The sequence below is a fragment of the Aquarana catesbeiana genome, linkage group LG06, assembly GCF_042186555.1.
Source record: "Aquarana catesbeiana isolate 2022-GZ linkage group LG06, ASM4218655v1, whole genome shotgun sequence".
NCBI lineage: Eukaryota > Metazoa > Chordata > Amphibia > Anura > Ranidae > Aquarana > Aquarana catesbeiana.
Window position 1 is genome coordinate 58924681 of NC_133329.1, and position 21969 is coordinate 58946649.

Genomic DNA, 21969 nt, shown 5'->3' on the forward strand with positions numbered 1-21969 from the left:
GCTTGCCGCCTCAACCTCTGCAACATCTCTAAACTTCGTCCCTTTCTAACCAATGAAACCACAAAGCTCCTGATTCACTCCCTGGTTATCTCTCGCCTTGACTACTGCAACTCACTCCTCATTGGCTTACCTTTAAACAGACTATCCCCCCTTCAGTCCATCATGAATGCTGCTGCCAGACTCATCCACCTTACAAACCGCTCAGTGTCTGCTACCCCTCTCTGCCAATCCCTCTATTGGCTACCACTCGCCCAACGAATTAAATTCAAAATACCAACAATAAGTTACAAAGCCATCCACAACTCTGCCCCCAGCTACATCACTAACCTAGTCTCAAAATATCAACCTAATCGCCATCTCCGTTCCTCCCAAGACCTCCTGCTCTCTAGCTCCCTCATCACCTCCTCCCATATCCGCCTCCAGGACTTCTCCCGAGCCTCGCCCATCCTCTGGAATTCCCTACCCCAATCTGTCAGACTGTCTCCAACTTTATCCACTTTTAGGCGATCCCTGAAAACTTTCCTCTTCAGAGAAGCCTATCCTGCCTCCATCTAACAACTGCACTATTTTCTCCATTAGCTCATCCCCCACAGCTATTACCCTTTTGTATCACTTGACCCTCCCTCCTAGATTGTAAGCTCTAACGAGCAGGGCCCTCTGATTCCTCCTGTATTGAATTGTATTGTACTTGTACTGTCTGCCCTAATGTTGTAAAGCGCTGCGTAAACTGTCGGCGCTATATAAATCCTGTATAATAATAATAATAATAATAATAATTACAACAGCAGATGCAATGAACAGTGCATGTTTCCATTGCCCTAGTGACAATCGCTTACAGTCTGCTGGTGCTTAGTTTGTTCTCCCAGAGCAGGAAAATCTCTGCACAGGTGGGGTTACTGTTGTTATGGGATGAAGTTACCCTCTAATTAAAAAAAGGACTATTTATTTATTGATTTTGTTTGTTGTTATCTTTGTATTTTTCGCTTTCATTTTTTCAATTGAAGCCAATTATTTTAAATTGAACATAACTATCCATGTACACAATGCACTAACCAATCAAGAAAGTGTGGGGAGCAAAGAAGTAGCACAATGACCACATTATTTTTATTATTATTATACAGGATTTATATAGCGCCAACAGTTTGCGCAGCGCTTTACAACACGAAGACAGACAGTAAAGTTACAATACAATTCAATAAAGGAGAGCTTACAATCTAGGAGGTATAATAATAATATTAATAATTTTGTGCTTAGATTTTCTACTCCAGCCAAACTTGCATGCTGATTATTAGATTGACTTTCTTTTGCATATAATTGACCATTCATGTATGTCTCTGCAATGAATTAACATAATTTTTGCTGATGTTGCCAATACTTGTTTAATTAAGGATTAAGGAAACAAAAAACAACGTAAGGAAGATTGCTAATGCATACCTTTCCTCATAAATGGGGATATTGAGTGATCCATCAATGGGAAGGCACTATAGTTGGCCATGGGGTTGTCCTTCATAGCCTGGAAGGAAGTGTTCTTGTGTATTTTTTCTACAATTTCTTCAGGAAGTTCCTGATTCATGAACTTCATCACTTTTCTGATTTCACGTTTTGGGTCCTAACCAAAGAGATACGGGGAGAGTCAATAAGATTACATTTTTTGTTATAGGTCTCCAGATGATGGCAAGACAAAGTCAAGTTACCTCCAGCATGTCCTCGTAGAACAAGTACAAGATTTTGTTTTTTTTCCTCATCTCCCACCAGCCCTTCACATGTTTGGCCCAGGACCCAAAAGCAACTTCCGGACAAAGCAAAATGTTTGAGAGAATTGGCCATGAAAGAAAAGTAACAGAACATTAAAAAAGTCTTCAAAATGCCTAAGCATGTTTTCCAGTCTGTCCATTCCACAATACAGAACATGGACATTTCATGGGAACTATCAGTTTCCAAGAGCCCAACTACTGACTCACGTACCATTACCCTCCATGTAGGCATTTAGATATTCATCCCATGTCCCAGGTTCTGGATGTCCATAGGCCATTCTGTAGAAGTGATAGTACGATACCGCTACATCCTTTGCATTCCTAGCCACGTAGATCATCTAGAAAAAGATGGTGATACCTTTTATACCTTTGTTTTCAATGCAAGAAATGTCACGTAGAAATGTCACTCTCGAGACTAAGGAAGACTAATAACTTGGTAAGCCCCACACTTGCTTAACATTGTATTGCTTTGCTTAGTATTGCACTTTAAATGCTAATCTGGAGAGCTATCTTGAAGCCTATATACCACCCATCAGAACCAGTCTGGTATTTTGGAATTCAGATCTTGCAATGGGGGAAACCTATGGGTACCATATTGATAAAATAAAATTTAGGGTTGCCCTACTGACTATGCCGGACAAAGGCAAGCAAAGGTCCACATTCGGCCCCCGGGCTGCAGTTTGGAGATCACTGCCCTGCCCTAGACTGTTCATTTAGCCTGAAAGAGTGACTGCTACTATGTGCCTGGCTGTATCTGCACTGAATAGAAAAAAAACCTTGGGCAAAATCCAGCAGCCCCTACAGGGGTGAGCTCTACATGTTGACTAATAACTAACTCAAATTCAATCAAATTCAAAATACAAAATATGACAGATACTGAAATAAAACAAGGAAACCTTGCAGTTCTTTTCCCAGAAGCTCTTCGGAAGAACGTCTGCCTGAAGGTGGGTCTTAATCACACGTGGGGGGTCCAAGTTGTTCAGTATCTCAGTTGCTGCAGGGAAAAAAATATTAGAAGGAAAATAAGTAGTAGTTGGAAAAGAAGAGACAGAATCTTGTGATTTCAAATTTATTCCATGAAGTTCCAACTCTCACCAGCTCCAGAAAGGTTTATCTAAGGGAGGACAAAACATAATAGCTCTGGGTGACTATAGCCGACTCAACCACCCAAAGAGAAAAACTTTCCTCTCTGACCCTACAGGGCAGTCACATAAAAATATTACTTTACTTAAAATTATTAAGAATATTATTAGTAATTGCAATGGTGGAGACTCTTGTAAAAAAAAAAAAAAGAAACATGCAATTTTTCAATTCTGTTCTTGATTTTGCTAAGGCTTCCTTTGTGCATTCTCTGATTGGACGAGGTGGAGACGGCGACGTCATCCACCCCTCCTTTTCACCTCTTTCAATTTAGAGAAGGCCTTGTATTCAGTGGAAAAAATACAGGAGGTTCACACACCCCCACATGTTCAGTAAGCTCACTTGAGCTCCAGAAAGGTTTTAACCCCCTCACGACCAGAGCATTTTTTGCTATTCAGCACTGTGTTACTTTAAGGCGGACCTTCAGTCATTTTTCAACTTTCCATCTACTAAATCTTCAGCCCTTGTTGTTTTAACTTCAGATAGTAAAACATTTTTTTCTGCCAGTAAATCCCTTATACAGCCTACATCCTGTTTCTTGTCTGGTCATTAGTTTAGGCTTATGACATCATGCACAGCTCTCTCTCTCACTCTTGTGAGAGTTTGTCAGGAAGGGGGGGGGTGAGTCATAAGAGGGCCAATCAGAGCTGCGGGGCTGAGAGGTGGAGGTGGGCCTCTGTGTGTCTGTGTAAATCCAGGAAGTGAACAGGCAGAGGTTTCAGCTGCCCACAGTTAAAATGGATGCAACCAGACTCAGTGGAGGGAGATTTCTGCAGCATATTTGGCAAGTACAGAATTGCGGTATATATAAAATAATAAATGGTTGGAGGGAGCTTCAGAATGGCAAAGATGTTTTTATTACAAATTATGTGAGCAGACTGAAGTTCCACTTTAACTGGCAATTGCTCAGTCATGCAATACTGTACAATGAAACTATCACTACTGGGAATAATTCCAGACGGAATTCTACCTATAGAGATGCATACAATGTAGACTAGATCTCTCTATCTAGCCCGCAAACTCATCCTACAAAAGTGGATTGTTAAGACTCCACCATCCTATAAACAATGGAGCAATAAAATAAATTATATATTAAGAAAAGAAAGACTAACATACAAACATAGAGGAGTCCCTCAAAAATTCATTAAAATTTGGCACTACTGGCTTGACTCAAGTAATCGACTGTATGATGGTTCATGTGGAGGGGCTGGTGAGGGGGAGGGGGGGGGGAATGGGGATGAGGAGATCGATCAAATTAAGATGATGAGAATTGAACAATACAAACGCAATTGGAAATTAGTATAGAGGTGTATGTTTGTTGTTGGTTTGTCTTGTTAGTTTATTTGAGGTTTTTGGTGTTCTTATTTTCTTTGTTGTTGTTTTTCCCTTATGAAAATGTATATCAAGAAATGAAATGATGGTAACTTCTTTATGTTGTTTTTTTTTTTGTTTAAAAATAACTTTTCTTCTTTTGTATGGCATAAGCATTATAAAAATAAAAAAAAAAGATTTGAGATAAAAAAAAATACTGTACCATGAGAGATGATGTCTCTTTAGACAAAACGCGTCAACGCGAGCCCTGCTGATGTCATTGCATTAGCCACAAACTTAAATTTTAAGCGCTTGATCCACTTTCTAAATGTGAGTGTTTCCAACCTTCTTTTAATAAATTTTACGTTTATACAGATTCACACTATGTGGAGTATTTTTTTTTGGTCATGCCATTTTGAACACTTGAGAGGATTTGGTCTGGCAAGTTGGCTGCTTCTGAAGACCGCTTCTTGGTGACGTCTCTTGACCAATTGGATTGCTTTACAACTTGATCTGGAACCCAGACGTTGAGGTCCCTTATTTTGGTGGTTGCACCATAAGCCTTGTTGACTCACTGAGCATATGCCTATTTGAGTCCTTTCACTCCAGTAAGCTTCCTCACTAACCGGTGGTGGTTCTATTGTCTGTGTCCTCACCTCAACATTGATGTCACGTGGAATCCCACTTCTAGTTACACAATTTGTTTTTCACCGTTTATTTATGTTTATGTTGTTTATGTTTTAAAACAGTGGTTCTCAACCTGGGGGTCGGGACCCCCTCGGGGGTCAAATGACAATTTGCCAGGGGTCACCGAACCCTGGGCTGTTCCTGAAGCCCGCACTGCTCTCCCAGCCTTTTTGCGTCCGCCCAGCAGGGTTGTCCTTGGAGCCCGTGGCCACCCACTCAGTCTCTTCGCAGCCGCCCATTCAGTTCATGGCATGGCTGGGGGGCAGAGACTAGAGGTCAGCGGACTGGTGAGGAATGTGAAGTGGGAGGGGCTGGAGGAGACCCAATCTCCTGATCTCGGAATAGGTGTCAATGCTACGAGACACAACAAAGTGGGAGACACAGTAAAGTCGGAGACACAGTGAGTAACACTACCTGTGATTATAGTTGCCATTAAAAGTCCCCACTACAGTTCTCAGATCAGATGACCTGGATCAAGAGCACCTAAGTTGGCTCATCAGAGGCAATCCCAACTCCCTGCCAGAACTGCCACTCATCTCATTCCCCCCCACCAAGGAGCAAGAGAAGGAATAAAAATAGAGAATACATGGAAGGGAGAGGAAAAGAGGGGGAGGAACAAAGAAAAAGGGAGAGAAAGAATAAGAGAAAGAACAAGCAAGACGGCTAGAGAGAGGGATGGGGGAAACACAATAACATAGTATAGAGAGAGATAAAAGGGAAAGAAAGTAGAACTAAGAGAGAGTGTGGTACATTCTAAAATGTACCATGATGCAGCGTACACACGAGCGGACTTTTCGACCGGACTGGTCCGACGGACCAAGTCCAGTGGACAATCCGGTCGTGTGTGGGCTTCATCGGACCTTCAGCGGACTTTTCCAGTCGAAAATCTGACGGACTTTAGATTTGGAACATGCTTCAAATCTTTACGTCATAACTCTGCCGGACCCAGAAATCCGCTCGTCTGTATAATAGTCTGACGGACAAAAAACAACGCTAGGGCAGCTATTGGCTACTGGCTATCAACTTCCTTATTTTAGTCCGGTGTGTGTCATCACGTACGAATCCGTCGGACTTTGGTGTGATCGTGTGCAGGCAAGTCAGTTCGTTAAAAAGTCAGTCGGAAGGCCATCAAAAGTCAGTCGAAAGTCCGCCGGAAAGTCTGTCGGACTAGTCCGGTCGAAAAGTCCGCCCGTGTGTACACCGCATAAGGGGTTTTATTACTGCACGAGTGGAAGGGACTCATGCTACGAAAATAATTTTACTGTTAGGGGTCCCCACAACTTGGGAAATTTTATCAAGGGGTCACGGCACTAGCAAGGTTGAGAACCACTGTTTTAAAACAACTTTTGTATAATGGCGCATGGACTTTAGTTTGGGTGTGAATTTCACATCTCATTTTCATTATTATTCGTTTTTCTGGTCATTGCACAGTGTACATTGGTTTGTATACATATGTATTTCCATGCTTTGTGCACATAATTTCACTTTTTACTTATTCCATGCAACACTGTACCCAAATGAAATTTATATCTCTTTTTTCAAATAGAGCTTTCTTTTGGTGGTATTTGATAATTACTATTTTTTTTAATCTATTATTTATATTGTTATTTAAATTTATCTATAAATAAAAAATGACCGAAAATGTAAAAAAAATAAAAAAATAAAAAAAAATTCTATGTTCTGTTATAAAACATATCCAATACATTCAAATTTCTTCATTAATTTACACCAAAATGTATTCTGCTACATGTCGCAAGTGCTAGCAGTGATTCGCGACACTAGTATGTTCTGACCATGATCAAGATACTGATCCCTACAGACACCATACTAGTAATGGCAGTTATAGTGTGACTGTGATAGTGTGGCGGGCAATCTGGCACTAACTGACACAGGCTGGTGACACTAATACAGTGACCAGTGATAATACTGTACCCTGTACCATACCTCCCTTGGAGTGGGAACGAGGGACACCTATTAGCAAAAGTATGTAGGCATAGGACACACCCCCTGCCACGCCCCCCTTAACCACCTCAATACTGGGCATTTTCGCCCCCTTCCTGCCCAAGCCATTTTTCAGCTTTCAGCGCTGTCGCACTTTGAATGACAATTGCGAGGTCATACAACACTGTACCCAGATGAAATTGTTATCATTTTTTCCCCACAAATAGAGCTTTATTTTGGTGGTATTTGATCACCTCTGCGGTTTTTATTTTTTGCGCTATAAACAAAAGAAGAGTGACAAGTTTTAAAAAAAAACACAATCATTTTTACCTTTTGCAATAATAAATATCCAATTTTTTTTTCTTTAAAACAAATTTTTTCTCAGTTTAGGCCGATATGTATTCTTGTACATATTTTTGGTTAAAAAAAATCGCAATAAGTGTATATACATTGGTTTGCGCAAAAGTTATAGCGTCTACAAAATAGGGGATAGTTTTATAACATTTTTATTTTTTTTTTATTTTTTTACTAGTAATGGCGGCGATCTGCGATTTTTATCGTGACTGCGATATTGCGGCGGACACATCGGACACTTTTGGCACATATTTGGGACCATTCACATTTATACAGCGATCCGTGCTATAAAAATGCATTGATTACTGCATAAATGTGACAGGCAGTGAAGGGGTTAACACTAGGTGGTGATCGAGGGGTTAACTGTGTTGCTAGGGAGTGATTCTAACTGTAGGGGGCGGGGACTCACTAGGGGAGGAGACCGATCGGTGTTCCGCTGTACTGGGAACATACCATCGGTCTCCTCTCCTCTGACAGGACCGTGGATCTGTGTGTTTACACACACAGATCCACGGTCCTGCTGTGTTACCGGTAATCGCAGGTGCCCGGCGGACATCGCGGCCGCCGGGCACGCGCACCGGGTGCCTAGTGACAAGGCGGGCGCGCCCCCTGGTGGCCTAGGAAAGCGAGGACGTCATATGACGCCCACCCGCAACGAGAGCTGCGCCAGCCTGGCCGTCAATTGACGGCCGGCGGTCGGCAGGCGGTTAAAGGAGAATTATGCAAAAAAGGATTAGTTAAACCCACAAGCGCTTTTTATTTTACCACTACTATTCCTTTAAATTGGCTTTTGAAATTTACAAATTTACAAATGCAGCAATTTAGAAGTTGGATGAAAGGTTTATTACTAGGAAAATACTTTTTGAAAGATAAATAATGCATTTTATATATAACTATATAGATCAGACCAAGATAAGGAGGATAAAGGGACAGAGGGACTTTGTTCCAAATCAGGGACAGTCTCTCGAAATCAGGGACAGTTGGGAGCAGTGGCGGTGCGTCCATAAGGATGCATGGGTGCCGCCCCCTCTGCATTGCATAAATATATCTATGGCCGCCGATGACACCCCCCTATTCAGGCGCCTGGCCCCTTTTCGGGCGCATGAATTCATGCGGTGGGGGGTGTTTTTGAAGAACCTGATTAGAGCCATAGGCGTCAAAAAAAGGTGGCCTGCGAGCGCCATGCTGAAACAACAGGCCTATTAGGTGTACAATCATAGCAGAAGACAAGTCACTGGAGCAACACCTGGAAGAGACCAGTCCAGCAGCTCACTGGATGTGAGATATGAAGAATCAAATGTAAGCAAACTGGACCAATGTAAGTTTTAAAAAAGAATGTTAACTCTTAATGATACAGCATATAAATAGATTTTACACTTTGTTGTGTTAACTTGGTATGGAAAAATACCTGAAGGAAATCCAGGTCCACCGCTCTCCATGAAAGGCACGCGCTCAAATATGGCTCCTTTCTGACTCTTCTCCAGGTCTCCCCCATTCATGATGAGATCTACGATCTTGCTCACCCATGTGGTCCCTGCAAATATTAAACATATTAAGGGGTCCACTTCTAAAAAAAAATTGCATGGCCATCCATTTATCAAATCTGCATGTACTGTACACTAAAGCTGCACGATTCTGGATAAAATGAGAATTACGTTTTTTGTTTTTTTTTTGCTTAGAATAAAGATCACGATTCCCTCCCTAACATCATCTTTCACATTATACAAAAAATTGGACTAACTTTACTGTTTAAAAAAAAAAAAAATTTTAAAAAATTGTTAGAGTGTATCTTTTCCCCAAAAAATGCACTTGCAAGACCACTGCGCAAATACAGTGTGACATAAAATATTGACGACCGCCATTTTATTCTCTAGGGTCTCTGCTATAAATATATATATATATAGAGTGTTTGGGGGTTCACAATAATTATCTAGCACAGTGGTTCTCAACTCCTATCCTCAGGACCCACTAACAGGCCAGATTTTAGGTATTACCTTGAGGAGATGCAGACTAGAATTCTGCAATCACTGAGCAGCAAATGATATCACCTGTGATGTATTTCAGTTATCTTGCAAACCTGACCTGTTGGTGGGTCCTGAGGACAGGAGTTCAGAACCACCGATCAGCAAAAAATACTGATTGAACTTGTAAGCAACAAGTGTCAGAAAAAGGGTTGGTATTTAAAATGTTAAACTGACATTTGCAGACCGAAGTTCATCCCTTTGATCTAAAATAACCAAATGATACATTGTTTCTTTTTATCTCTCAGCGCTGAGCAATGTTGTGATAAACTTTGCCGGCTGCTCTTTTTTTTTTTTTTTTTGACAGCTGTGAGTGAGCAGAGAACGGCTCTGCACTTGTTATATGAATACTGGCAATGCTGGATCAAGATCGTGAGGGGGGTTGAATCAAGATCGCGATCATGCAGCTCTACTGTATACTCATCCTGTGCAAACTGGGCAAAAAAGTTCATTGGGCTTAGTTCTTCTATTTCGGGCAGTAGTAAAATACCACATTATGGCCACTAGATGGAGCTGAGAAGCATAGGAAATACATACATCATTGTAACAAGAGATACAATGTAACAATTCTGTTTGTACATTTATTTGCTAGCGATCTAGTGGCCATCTAGATCTAGATCCAGCTTTTGACCATAATGTGGTATTTTACTACTGCCAATAATAATAGAACATTTGTTCAGAAATGAAAGTAGCTTAACGATCGTTCACTAAAAGTGAAGTGACCAGTTTGCACTAAAAGTAAAATACTGAATTGCCCCAGACGACGTCATCCTATGACGAAACGCGCGTCGGGTGGACAGGACGTGCTGACGTCATCGCGTTTGACCCTCTGAGCGAACGGGCGTTCGCAAGCTGGCCGGCTACCTATGCTATTTTTACTCCTACGTCTGTAAGTGTATTTTTTTATCCTTTTTATTAAACATTTATATCAGTATTACACCATGGGAAGTTCCCTCTTTTCTGTTTCTGGGTGACACCTGGTATACATTCGAGAGTCTCTGCAACATCTTACCAGTGGTTTACCGGTCGCTTTGTGTTCCTGTGTTTGACGCCCCCTGAGCTGTTTGCCCCCCGGATCTCCTAGGACAAAGGCCCTGGCTGGGTGTTTAGCCGCAAGCTATTGTCGCTTGCCTTCTGGGAAGCGTGTATTTCTTATGGTGTTCAGCACTTATTGGTGACGGAAGATTGCACATATATGTCACATCATCTCAGTTGTTCGTTTAACTAACAAATGTTAATTTGGACATTATTTGACCTTTATTAAGTCTCACACTCACTTTTAGAACTTTTTCATCATATATTTGGGACTTTTATTTATATAATTATTCATTTTGTGTTGTTATCATTTTTTGTCACATTTGTGTATATATGTTCAATTCTAATTTAGCACTGGTTCATCACTGGTGGTTTCACTGTTAGCGCAGCTATCTCTTCTTTTTTCTTTTTGATGCTATATGTGTGTATCTCATATATTAGTTGCTGCTTTACATTCACTTTTAGTTTTAAATATTCCTGTTAGGAGCACGGTATTCCCCCTTCTTCCATCATAAAATACTGAATTATGGCCAATTGATGGACCTAGATCACTAAAAGAATTTAGCAAATGAATGTAACCAACAGAATTGTTGCATGATTTACTAAAACTGGAGAGTGCAAAATCTGGTGCCGCTCTGCAAAGAAACCAATCAGCTTCCAGGTTTGTTTGTCAAAGCTTCATTGAACAAGCTGAAGTTAGAAGCTGATTGGCTACCGTGCACAGCTACACCAGATTTTGTACTCTCCAGTTTTAGTAAATCAACCCCATTGCATCTCGCTACAAAGCGGTATGTATTTCCTATGCTCCTCAGCACCATCTAGTGGCCGTGATACAATATTTTCCTACTGCCCAGAATAATTTTTCCCCAATTTGCACAGGATGAATATACCTACAGATTCACTGGAGGAATGGCTATGACATTGTTTAAAAATAAATAGACCCCATATGTGTATACATTTACCACAATGCTGGTAGACCAGAGCTGGAATATTATTTAAAGTGTAAGTTCATGTTTGCACCTTTTGTCTCTTAAATATATCACATTTCTATCTATTTTTCAAAGGTGGCCTGGTACGGACGCACTATTGATTTCTGTCCTCACCGGATTTTGGATAGGTGGCTATCAGCAGGTCATCTTCTCGGGCCTGGAATTTCACAACGTTGTCCCAGTTGGCTGCAAAAGGACCGAGGATGGGCATCCCATTCACCCATATGAGTGGGGGGCGTTTAATTGACTCCAACTCTTCTGGGGAAACGTTGGGAAGAACCATTGTGTGCTGCGCCATTTACTTGTCCAATAAAACACCTTGAAAGTCACCGTCAGATGTCGTCAATACCTAGAAAGTTTAAAAGGGAACGATAATTTAAAAAAAAAAATTCTTGAGATATATAAGAATGATATAGGCTTAATGCAAACAATTTTGTCAATGTATGTTCATTTTCTAAATTGCTTGTTTTGATATAAAACTCTATATGTACATGGGGACAGCCAGAGGCGTGACTAGAGCCTTCAGGCCTGGGTGCGAGAAACCATTAAGGGCCTCCTGACCCCCAGCCGGGGCCCTTCCCTCCGAGCCCAGTGGCAGAACACCAGGGCCCAGTCCTAAGTGCGACCTTTGCAACCCTGGTATTTCCACCACTGGTGTCAGTAGTTTTTTTTCTTTTTTTTTACAATATTATTCTTTAGTATTTTATTTACAATTTTTAAGAAGCCCCATTGGGGAGCTTTGGTGAGATATCTGGGGTCTAAACAGACCTCTGATATTTCACCTTTGAGACAGAGACAGGAGATTGAGGACACAGCCCTCCATCTCTATCTCTGTAGGCTCAGCTGTACAGAATAAAGGGACAGGAACAGGTCCACACAGAGCTTCCCGTCAATTCATAAACTGAAGCATAGTAAACACAGTTTACTACACTTTGGTTATGAATGAACAAAATCAGCGATTGGTACCAACTGGTAATTTTAGACAAGGAAGGGACCGGTAAATGACATATGTACCGGCCCCTTCTCCACTCTCTATCCTGACAGAAGAGGGGAGGGGGGAGCGCTGCGGGGGAGGAGGGGGGCAGGAGAAAGTACAGGAGGGACCGTAGTAGAGCATGAGGATTGGAGAAGAGCGGGGGGGGGGGGGAGCACAGGGACTGGAGAAAAGAGGGGGGGGGCGGGAGAGGGCTGGGGACTGGATAGATGCAGGGGGGTGGGGTGGTGGAGAGCATGGGAACCGGAGAACAGTTAAGAGGGGACCAGGGAAGAGCACGGAGACTGGAGAAAGCGGGGGGGGGGGAGAGAGAGCACCTGGACTGGAGAAGAGGGGGGGAGACCACAGGGACTGGAGAAGAGGGGGGGAGCGCACAGGGACTCGAGAAGAGAGTGGGAGGAAAGCACAGGGACTGGAGAAGAAAGGGGGGAGAGCACAGGGAGACTGGAGAAGAGAGGGGGGGAGAGCGCACAGGGACTAGAAAAGAGGGGGGAGAGCGCACAGGGATTGGAGAAGAGAGGGGGGTAGAGCGCACAGGGACTGGAGAAGAGAGTGGGGGGAGAGCACAGGGACTGGAGAAGAGAGGGGGGGAGCGCACAAGGACTGGAGAAGAGGGGGGGAGCACAGGGACTGGAGAAGAGAGGGGGGAGCGCACAGGGACTGGAGAAGAGGGGGGGAGAGCACAGGGACTGGAGAAGAGAGGGGGGAGCGCACAGGGACTGGAGAAGAGGGGGGGAGAGCACAAGGACTGGAGAAGAGAGGGAGAGAAAGAGCACAGGGACCGGAGAAGAGGGGGGGAGCGCACAGGGACTGGAGAAGAGAGTGGGAGGAGAGAACAGGGACTGGAGAAGAGGGGGGGAGAGTGCATAGGGACTGGAGAAGAAAGGGGGGGAGAGCACAGGGAGACTGGAGAAGAGAGGGGGGAGAGTGCACAGGGACTAGAAAAGAGGGGGGAGAGCGCACAGGGATTGGAGAAGAGAGGGGGGTAGAGTGCACAGGGACTGGAGAAGAGAGTGGGGGGAGAGCACAGGGACTGGAGAAGAGAGGGGGGGAGCGCACAGGGACTGGAGAAGAGGGGGGGAGCACAGGGACTGGAGAAGAGAGGGGGGAGCGCACAGGGACTGGAGAAGAGGGGGGGGGAGCACAGGGACTGGAGAAGAGAGGGGGGAACGCACAGGGACTGGAGAAGAGGGGGGGAGAGCACAGGGACTGGAGAAGAGGGGGGGGGAGAGCACAGGGACTGGAGAAGAGAGTGGGGGAGAGCACAGGGACTAGAGAAGAGAGTGGGGGAGAGCACAGGGACTGGAGAAGAGAGGGGGTGGGGGAGCGCACAGGGACTGGAGAAGAGAGGAGAGGGCCGGGGACTGGATAGGTGCTTGTGGGTGGGGTGGTGGAGAGCATGGGGACCAGAGAGCAGTTAAGAGGGGACCAAGGAAGGGACTGGAGAAGAGAGGGGGGAGAGAGCACAGAAACTGGAGAAGGGGGGGGGGGGGGGAGCACAGGGACTGGAGAAGAGAGAGGGGGGGGAGGGCCAGGGACTGGAGAAGAGAAGGGGGGGGGCTGGGGACAGGATAGGTGCAGGGGGTGGGGTGGTGGAGAGCATGGGGACCAGAGAGCAGTTAAGAGGGAACCATGGAAGAGCACGGAGAATGGAGAAGAGCGGAGGGTGGCTTGATGAGGGCACAGAAGTTGCCGTGGAAGATTACAGGGGAACCAGGAGAGAGCAGAGGGGCCACGGGCAGCAGAAGGAATCTGGACAGGAGGGGCAAAATATAGGAACGCTAATGCTCTCTATGTTCCTCCTGCAGCTGCTGAAGGCCGAGGAGGAGAAGCAGGCATTCAGGGGCTGCAGGAGAAATATGGAGAGCATCGATTCTTCTATATGAGTGGGTCTCTGTGCTTTACTATGCAATGCAGGTAGATCATGGCTGATGGGAGGGTCTAGCAGGGTGCTGTACAGAGCTTCCTGAAAACATCCCAGCACCCGGCCTCAGTACTCCTCTCAGGAGCCCTCAGTCCTGATGCAAGCAGTGGCTTGGCTCGTGGGAGGGGTTATGCATATACCAAAATGCCTTGCTGGGTGGATGTCAGTCTGAAGGAGTGGGTGTTCCTGGGCAGGCTACATTTACATGAATGCCACCCTACGTAATACCCAAGTGTGAGGCTGAGCCTCACTGATTGAAAGAAACTGAAATCCAAAAAAATGAAAGGGGCAGGAAAGGGAAGGGACAGCCATGCTGGGAAGAAAAGCAATAAGTGATGTTGAATTTCCTCCTGCCAGGAAATAGGGCTGGCTTTAACTTTCTGCAGCTTCTAATGCACATTGTGAGAACCTCAATGTGTGCAGTGAAATCAGAGTGAGCAATTTCAGTACAGGAGAGGAGCCGGTACAACTGTGCAGGACTGACGAAAAAGCTTGGAGATTCAAAGAGGAACTGCAGTCTGCTCACATAATTTATAATAAAAACATTATTGTCATTCTGAAGCTTCCCTCCAATCACTTTGCAGATTATTTTATATATACTGTGATTCTGTACTTGCCAAATATGCTGCAGAAATCTCCCTCCACTGAGTCTGGCTGCAGCCATTTTAACTGTGGGCAGCTGAAGCTGCTGCCTTTTCACTTCCTGGATTTACACAGACACACAGAGGCACAACTCCAGCTCTGCAGCTCTCATTGGCCCTCTTATGACTCCCCCCCCCCCTTTCCCTTCCTGTCAAACTCTCAAAAGAGTGAGAGAGAGAGAGAGCTGTGAATGATGTCATATATATTTTACTATCCAAAGTCTTATAGATCCATTCCTTAAGCGGAAAAGCCTGAAGACTGACACTTTTTTAATGTATCCCTTGGCTGCTATGTTTTCCCTGCGGTACCTCCATTGTGGACTCCATTAAGGTATGATGCTTTTTCATGTAGATCCATGGAATTGTACTCTGGCCTTTTCCTCTTTTTTCTGACCCATGTCTGTTTAAAGGAGAAATCCTTCGGACATGGAGCAGTTTGGTATGCATTGTTAAATCTATATATATATATATATATATATATATATATATATATAAATATATTAATATATAATACCTTCCCTACATTTTTGTTAGATCACACACTCTGGAGAGCCCCTAGGAATACTGAGTGGTATACCCATTTTTTGCTGCCCCTAGTATGGGACTTGTGTGGATGTCTGGTGACCCACCCGGTACAACAATGTCCTTGGGACATCAGTGGTGTATGTCTGTGATGCAATTGCTGCCCCCAGTCCAGCAGTGAACTTACATGATGATCGTCCTGGGTATGCTTTTTATGCAATCTCTATGCTGTATGTGGTTTATTTTAAGCAACTGATTTAAATTACTGTAATTATTATACTGTTACTCATGAATGTATTTGATCTGTATCGTACAGTGTGATTCCTTCCTGATTATTGCCCCTGATGAAGGGACATTTTGTGTTCTGAAACGCTTAGGTCTGTCTGGACTTCTGTGGGAATTCATCATCATTGTTATCAATTTCTAGTGGTTTGATAATTCATATTTGCATCTATGTATTTTTTTTAAATAAATTACATTGTATTTTTGTATCTCGTTGCCGTTAAAGTCCCAGTTTTTATGGGGGGTATCTCCTTTTTCAAATGAACTGCATTAGGGATGTTGGCAACTCTAAATTGGTACGGTTGGATGTTCTCTTTTTATGGTCTACTATCCAAAGTTAAAACAACAAAGGCAGAAGATTTAATAGATGGAAAGATGAAAAAATGACTGAAGGTCCGCTTTAAGCCTTTGTTCTTGAAGAGCTTCAGGTGCTGCTGGTATACGACACTTCCTGTTGTGATGGATATCATGCCCCCTGTCGGTGCCATGGTTCCTACCTCTTTCATACCTCCCAACATTTAGAGATGGGAATGAGGGACACCTATCAGCAAAAGTATGCAGGAGTAGGACACACCCCTTGCCATGCCCCCTTAAAGGAGAATTGTAAAAAAAAAAAAAAAAGATTGGTTAAACCCACAAGTGCTTTTTTACCACTGCAATTCCTTTATATTGGCTTTTGGAATTTACAAATGCAGCAATTTAGAAATAAGATGAAATGTTTATCGCTTGGAAACACTTTTTGATAGATAAAAAGTGCATTTTATATAAAACTATATAGATCAGACCAAAATGAGGAGGGACAGAGGGACATTGCTCTAAATCAGGGACAGTCCCTCGAAATCAGGGACAGTTGGGAGCTATGCTCTTTACAGAATGAAATATGTAGCCCAACAATACTGTCCTCCTGCTCTGAAAAAGCTAGCTGCCAGGCTTTCTATTCCAGCTAGGATAACAATTCTAGCTTTTTGCTGCCCTTCAATTACTGCATCAAAATTCTGAGTCTGTGAGGTATGGAAGCCATAGGCAACCAGGCAGCATAGGCATGCGCACAGGGTGCTGGGCAGATTCCCCCTGCTGCTTGGCTGCAGAGAAATGGACTGGGGAATCTCTGTCCCCAGTCCCTTTCTTTATCTCAAAAGTGAAACATCAGGGGCCTGTTTAGACCCCTGATATTTCACCAAAGCCCCCAATGGGGCCCCTAAAAAGATTGTAAAAAACAATAATAAAAATGAAATGTAATGAAAAAATAAACTACTGACATAGTCCACTGCTCTACCGATGCTGTACATTGCCCTTCTGCCCTATATATTTCTACACACACACTTTAAGTGTGTTAGAGCTTTGGGGTGCACACCCTAATGCAATAGTCTGCGCACACCTATGCCAGGCAGCTAGCATTTTCAGAAGAAGGATGCAATGGCACCATGATAGATGTCTACTAAAGAGAGATGCTAACCACATTCGCTCGTGTACGACCAGTACAGACGGGTGTGTACAGAAATAAAATAATCAATGCATCGCTGGAAATTTGAAAGGCGTGTAAAAGTGTACTACAGGTCAAAATCTGTATTTACTGAACAGACAAGATTTAGGATTATAGTGATCTATTATATTCACATACCTCCCAACATTTTGAGATGGGAATGAGGGACACCTACTAACAAATGTATGTAGGCATAGGACACGCCCCCTGCCACACTCCCTTAAAGAAGAATTAACTGGGAAAAAAAAGGTTAATTAAATCCACAAGGACTTTTTTTTACCACTACTATTCCTTTATATTGCCTTTTAAAATGCGCAAATGCAGCAATTTAGAGATGAAAGGTTTAGCGCTGGGAAACACTTTTTGAAAGATAAAAGGTGCATTTTATACACAAATATATAGATCAGACCAAAATGAGGGACAAATGAGGAGGAATGAGGGACAGAGGGACATTGTTCCAAATCAGGGACAGTCCCTCAAATTCAGGGACAGTTGGGAGCTATGTATATTTCTGGACTTTGTTCCTGTAATTATCATTTTGATCATAGTGCCCAGCCAACACCCAGCTCCTGGCATTATGCCATGACTGGCTGTCACCTTTGTAACCAATGACCGAATGTGCTTGGGTTCGACCCACAGGTGATTTGGTGAACTCATCATTAAATGTGGTAAAGTGCAAACTTTATTGCAAACACCATTGAAGGCAATGGGAGCTGAATATTGAAAATCAGTTCTAGCCATTTTCAAAGTTAATAGGCAAGAGATAGTCAAACAAAGGGCATGGGGAGCTGGCCACTGGCAGGGAGGAAATTTTCATGAAATATCATTCAGCAGCAAGCAAATCTTTAATGAGGCTTAAAGTGAAACACAGTTCCTTTAAATAACATGCTGAGGGGGTGCCTTAAACCTGCCTGTGAAGGGGTGTACCTGTAGGATATACTAAAGCAACTCTGATATTATAAAAGAAAAAAGCATGCACACATCCTCCCTCCCCTATTGAACCACACCAGGTCAGATATCCCCAACACTGCGAGTGTACCATGAATATCCCCTGGCACAGGCACCATGTACCCATGTTGATGTGTTGATGGGGACAAGGGCCCCATCCCCACAACCCTGGACCGTTTTGCGGTGGTCTGCAGGGGAAGAGGGGACTTATCTAAAAGCCATCTTTAGTTCTGATCTCGGTTATGCTCCTGTTTGCATACAAAGCAGCTAGGGGATCCTGGGTGAGAATAATGGGAAAAAAGAGAAAAAAATGGCCTTTAAAATATAAGGCTGAGGGGTCATTGTCAGCATTCCAATAACAAGGAATGCCAAAAGAAATGTAAGAGCGCAATCAGGGCAGGTAAAATAGACCACAAGAGGCACATAGCAGAGAAGAGTAAAAAAAAAACTCCCAAACATTTTTAAAAATACATTAATAGTAAGAAAGCAAGGCTAGAGCATATTGGTCCCACAAAAGGTGACCAGGGGGAGTTGGTTACAAATGACAAGGAGAAGGCAACTGTACTAAATGCATTTTTCTCCTCAGGTTTTACAAAGGAAAAGGAGGGGTATAGTCACCAAACCTGTATCATTAGTAACACATCACAGAATGTACCCTTGTGGCTTACATAAGCCATTGTCCAAATAAGACTTGAAAAACTTCACGCAAATCAATCACCAGGACCTGATGGCTTACACCCAAGAGTCCTCAAAGAACTTAGTAAGGTTATAGCCTGACAGTTTTCCCAAATTTTTGTGGACAGCTTACTGGTTGACCACATATGGTTATAGACCTATATGGTCAATAATGTCAGCAAAAAAAGTAAACAAAACCAAAATATAGCTTAGGTTCTCCCTAAAATGCATTCCAGACCCAAATCCAAGTATGCGGACTGGCTGGCCAGAAAAGGAAGGGTAAGTGAGCATCCCCCCCTCCTTACCTTGAGCCATACAAGGCCAGATGTCCTCAACATTAGGAGGGTGTCTTGACGGCCTCTTGGCAAGGCACCATGTCCCAATGATAATGTGTCTATTGGAATAAGGTCCTCATCCCCACAACCCTGGCCTGGTGGGGGGTCTTTTGGGGGGATTGATCTAAAAGCCCCCTCTAGAATAGCTATCTAGCTTCCCTCTACATGAATGAGTAGGAGGTACATTGTACCCCTGATTACTCATTCACAAAATAAACAAATGAAACAGTATAAAAATATAACAGTAGTATAGTAGTAATAGTATAAAAACAGTATAAAAAAGACTCACAATGTAAATCCATCATAAGTCACATCGTCCAGCAATGCAGGTCCAGCATCAATCAAGATGAACGCAAACCCTGACGACACAAACACCATGACCTCTTTTACTGGACACTCGCCACAACTGACAGCTCCCTGGCCAGCATTTGAATGTAAATCAGGGGTTTGGGATGCTGAGGGACATCATTGACTAAAAATGATCAATGACTAAACCTGGGATAAATTATAGCAAAAAGGGTCTGTTTAACTGTTAGGTGTTCTATCTTGATTTTGTCACACTGACACTTTCCCAAAGCACTCTGACCCCTGATAAAGTTATGTAGGAAGCGAAACATGTCGGAGGCACATTGCATAACTCATTTTCTAGGTAGCACTATGCAGGAATAATATTTTAGATGAATGGTACAGTACAGGAATGAGAGAAGTAGGAAATAAGAAATGGAAGAGCAGCAAAGGACCAATATAAAACACATGGAGAGGAAAGGGATACAAAGCATAATAAAAGGGTCTTTGGCAACTAAACTGTAGATATCTGAAATGAGGTTAATAAAAATGCAGCGCTATCACTTTAGTAATGAGTAGGAATGAGGAAGCCTAGCACACACTACCACCTTGTAGGTGTAAAAAATGTGCCGGCATAACAACGCACTATATAAAATCAGTCCATATGCTTAAATCCATAAATATGATACTATGACCTCTACTTTCAGCCTCAAATCCAATTGCTGTACAAATCTTGCAGACTTCACCTCCATAACATGTCCCTTTTTAACCGTTATGTCTCGCCTTGTCTATTAACTCCCTACTCATTGGCCTACCTCTCCGCAGGCTATCTCCACTTCAGTCCATCATGTATGCTGCCAGACTCATCCACCTTACCAACCACTCAGTGTCCACCACCCCTCTCTGCCAAACCCTCCACTGGCTTCCCATTTCCTAATGTATAAAATTCAAAACACTAACAATAATATACAAAGCTATTTACAACTCTGCCCCGATCTACATCACCAATCTTATCTCCGAGTTATTATTATTATACAGGATATCACCCAAATCGTCCTCTCCGCTCTTCCCAAGACCTCCTGCTTTCCAGCTTCTTTGTCTTCTCCTCCCATGCTCGTCTCCAGGACTTCCCCAGGGCCTCTCCCATTCTCTGGAACTCACTACCCCAATCTGTCCAGCTATCTCCTACTCTGTCCACTTTCAGGCAATCGCTGAAGACTCAGGGAAGCATATCCTGCCCTCAGCTAATAACCAAATCTTCTATTTCTCTTATCAGTTCATCCCTCACAATTACCTTTTATTCCATCAGCCTCTAAATATTAGATTGCAATTTCACAGGAGCAATTTTTAAATCGCATTTGAAAAACCGTTGCGCAAATAACGTGTGACATAAAAAATTGCAACACCCATCCTTTTATTCTATAGGGCCTCTGCTAAAATATATACAGTATCTCACAAAAGTGAGTGCACCCCTCACATTTTTGTGAATATTTTATTACATCTTTTCATGTGACAACACTGAAGAAATGACACTTTGCTACAATGTAAAGTAGTGAGTGTACAGTGTAAATTTGCTGTCCCCTCAAAATAACTCAACACACAGCCATTAATGTCTAAACTGCTGGCAACAAAAGTGAGTACGCCCCTAAGTGAAAATGTCCAAATTGGGCCCAAAGTGTCAATATTTTGTGTGGCCACCATTTTTTTCCAGCGCTGCCTTAACCCTCTTGGGCATGGAGTTCACCAGAGCTTCACAGTTTGCCACTGGAGTCCTCTTCCACTCCTCCATGACGACATCACGGAGCTGGTGGATGTTAGAGACCTTACGCTCCTCCACCTTCTGTTTGAGGATGCCCCACAGATGATCAATAGGGTTTAGGTCTGGAGACATGCTTGGCCAGTCCATCACCTTTACCCTCAGCTTCTTTAGCAAGGCAGTGGTCATCTTGGAGGTGTATTTGGGGTCGTTATCATGTTGGAATACTGCCCTGCGGCCCAGTCTCCGAAGAGAGGGGATCACGCTCGCTTCAGTATGTCACAGTACATGTTGGCATTCATGGTTCCCTCAATGAACTGTAGCTCCCCAGTGCCGGCAGCACTCATGCATCCCCAGACCATGACACTCCCACCACCATGCTTGACTGTAGACAAGACACACTTGTCTTTGTACTCCTCACCTGGTTGCCGCCACACACGCTTGACACCATCTCCAAATCCAAACAAGTTTATCTTGATCTCATCAGACCACAGGACATGGTTCCAGTAATCCAATCCATATATATATATATTTGGGGGTTCTAAGTAATTTTCCAGTAGATTTTTAAATGTAGGAGCAAATTGGCCCGGATACGAAGTGGTTAATGTAGAAGTTTGCTGGGTCCATGTAGGGTTAACTTCTCATAACTTCTTAACCCGCCCCGTGTCACCATAACATGGTCCTCTAAATATAAATGGATTACGGTACAATCCACAGACCACAGCAGATTAGCAGTCCCAGCCTTGATGATAGACTTACCTTCCAGGGGTCTGATCAGTGGGACAGAAGAGTGACACTCGGAGAGTGGCAGGTCACCTTTGCTCAGGTTTGCAGGCAGAGTGCAATTGGTGAGCCAACAGTAGCACCAGAGACTGACACGCAGAGGGCGGGT

General features: G+C 43.5%; 2 protein-coding genes across 3 annotated transcripts in view; both read right to left on the minus strand.

The window, feature by feature from the left end:
- LOC141148486 (sulfotransferase 1 family member D1-like) overlaps positions 1-21942 on the minus strand; it is a 109855-nt gene extending 87913 nt beyond the window's left edge. The window contains exon 1 of the mRNA XM_073636001.1: positions 21837-21942. The gene's annotated coding sequence lies outside the window, so the exon portion shown is untranslated. The remainder of the gene's footprint in view (positions 1-21836) is intronic.
- The window catches only part of LOC141148487 (sulfotransferase 1 family member D1-like), a 46322-nt gene extending 24353 nt beyond the window's left edge, over positions 1-21969 (minus strand). For both annotated transcript variants that reach the window (XM_073636003.1, XM_073636002.1), the window contains exons 1-7: positions 21837-21969; positions 11347-11581; positions 8596-8721; positions 2651-2748; positions 1966-2092; positions 1695-1789; positions 1435-1609 (exon numbers count right to left, since the gene is read on the minus strand). In XM_073636003.1, coding sequence (XP_073492104.1) covers positions 1435-1609; positions 1695-1789; positions 1966-2092; positions 2651-2748; positions 8596-8721; positions 11347-11530 — 805 coding nt within the window. In that variant the 5' untranslated portion in view covers positions 11531-11581; positions 21837-21969. The remainder of the gene's footprint in view (positions 1-1434; positions 1610-1694; positions 1790-1965; positions 2093-2650; positions 2749-8595; positions 8722-11346; positions 11582-21836) is intronic.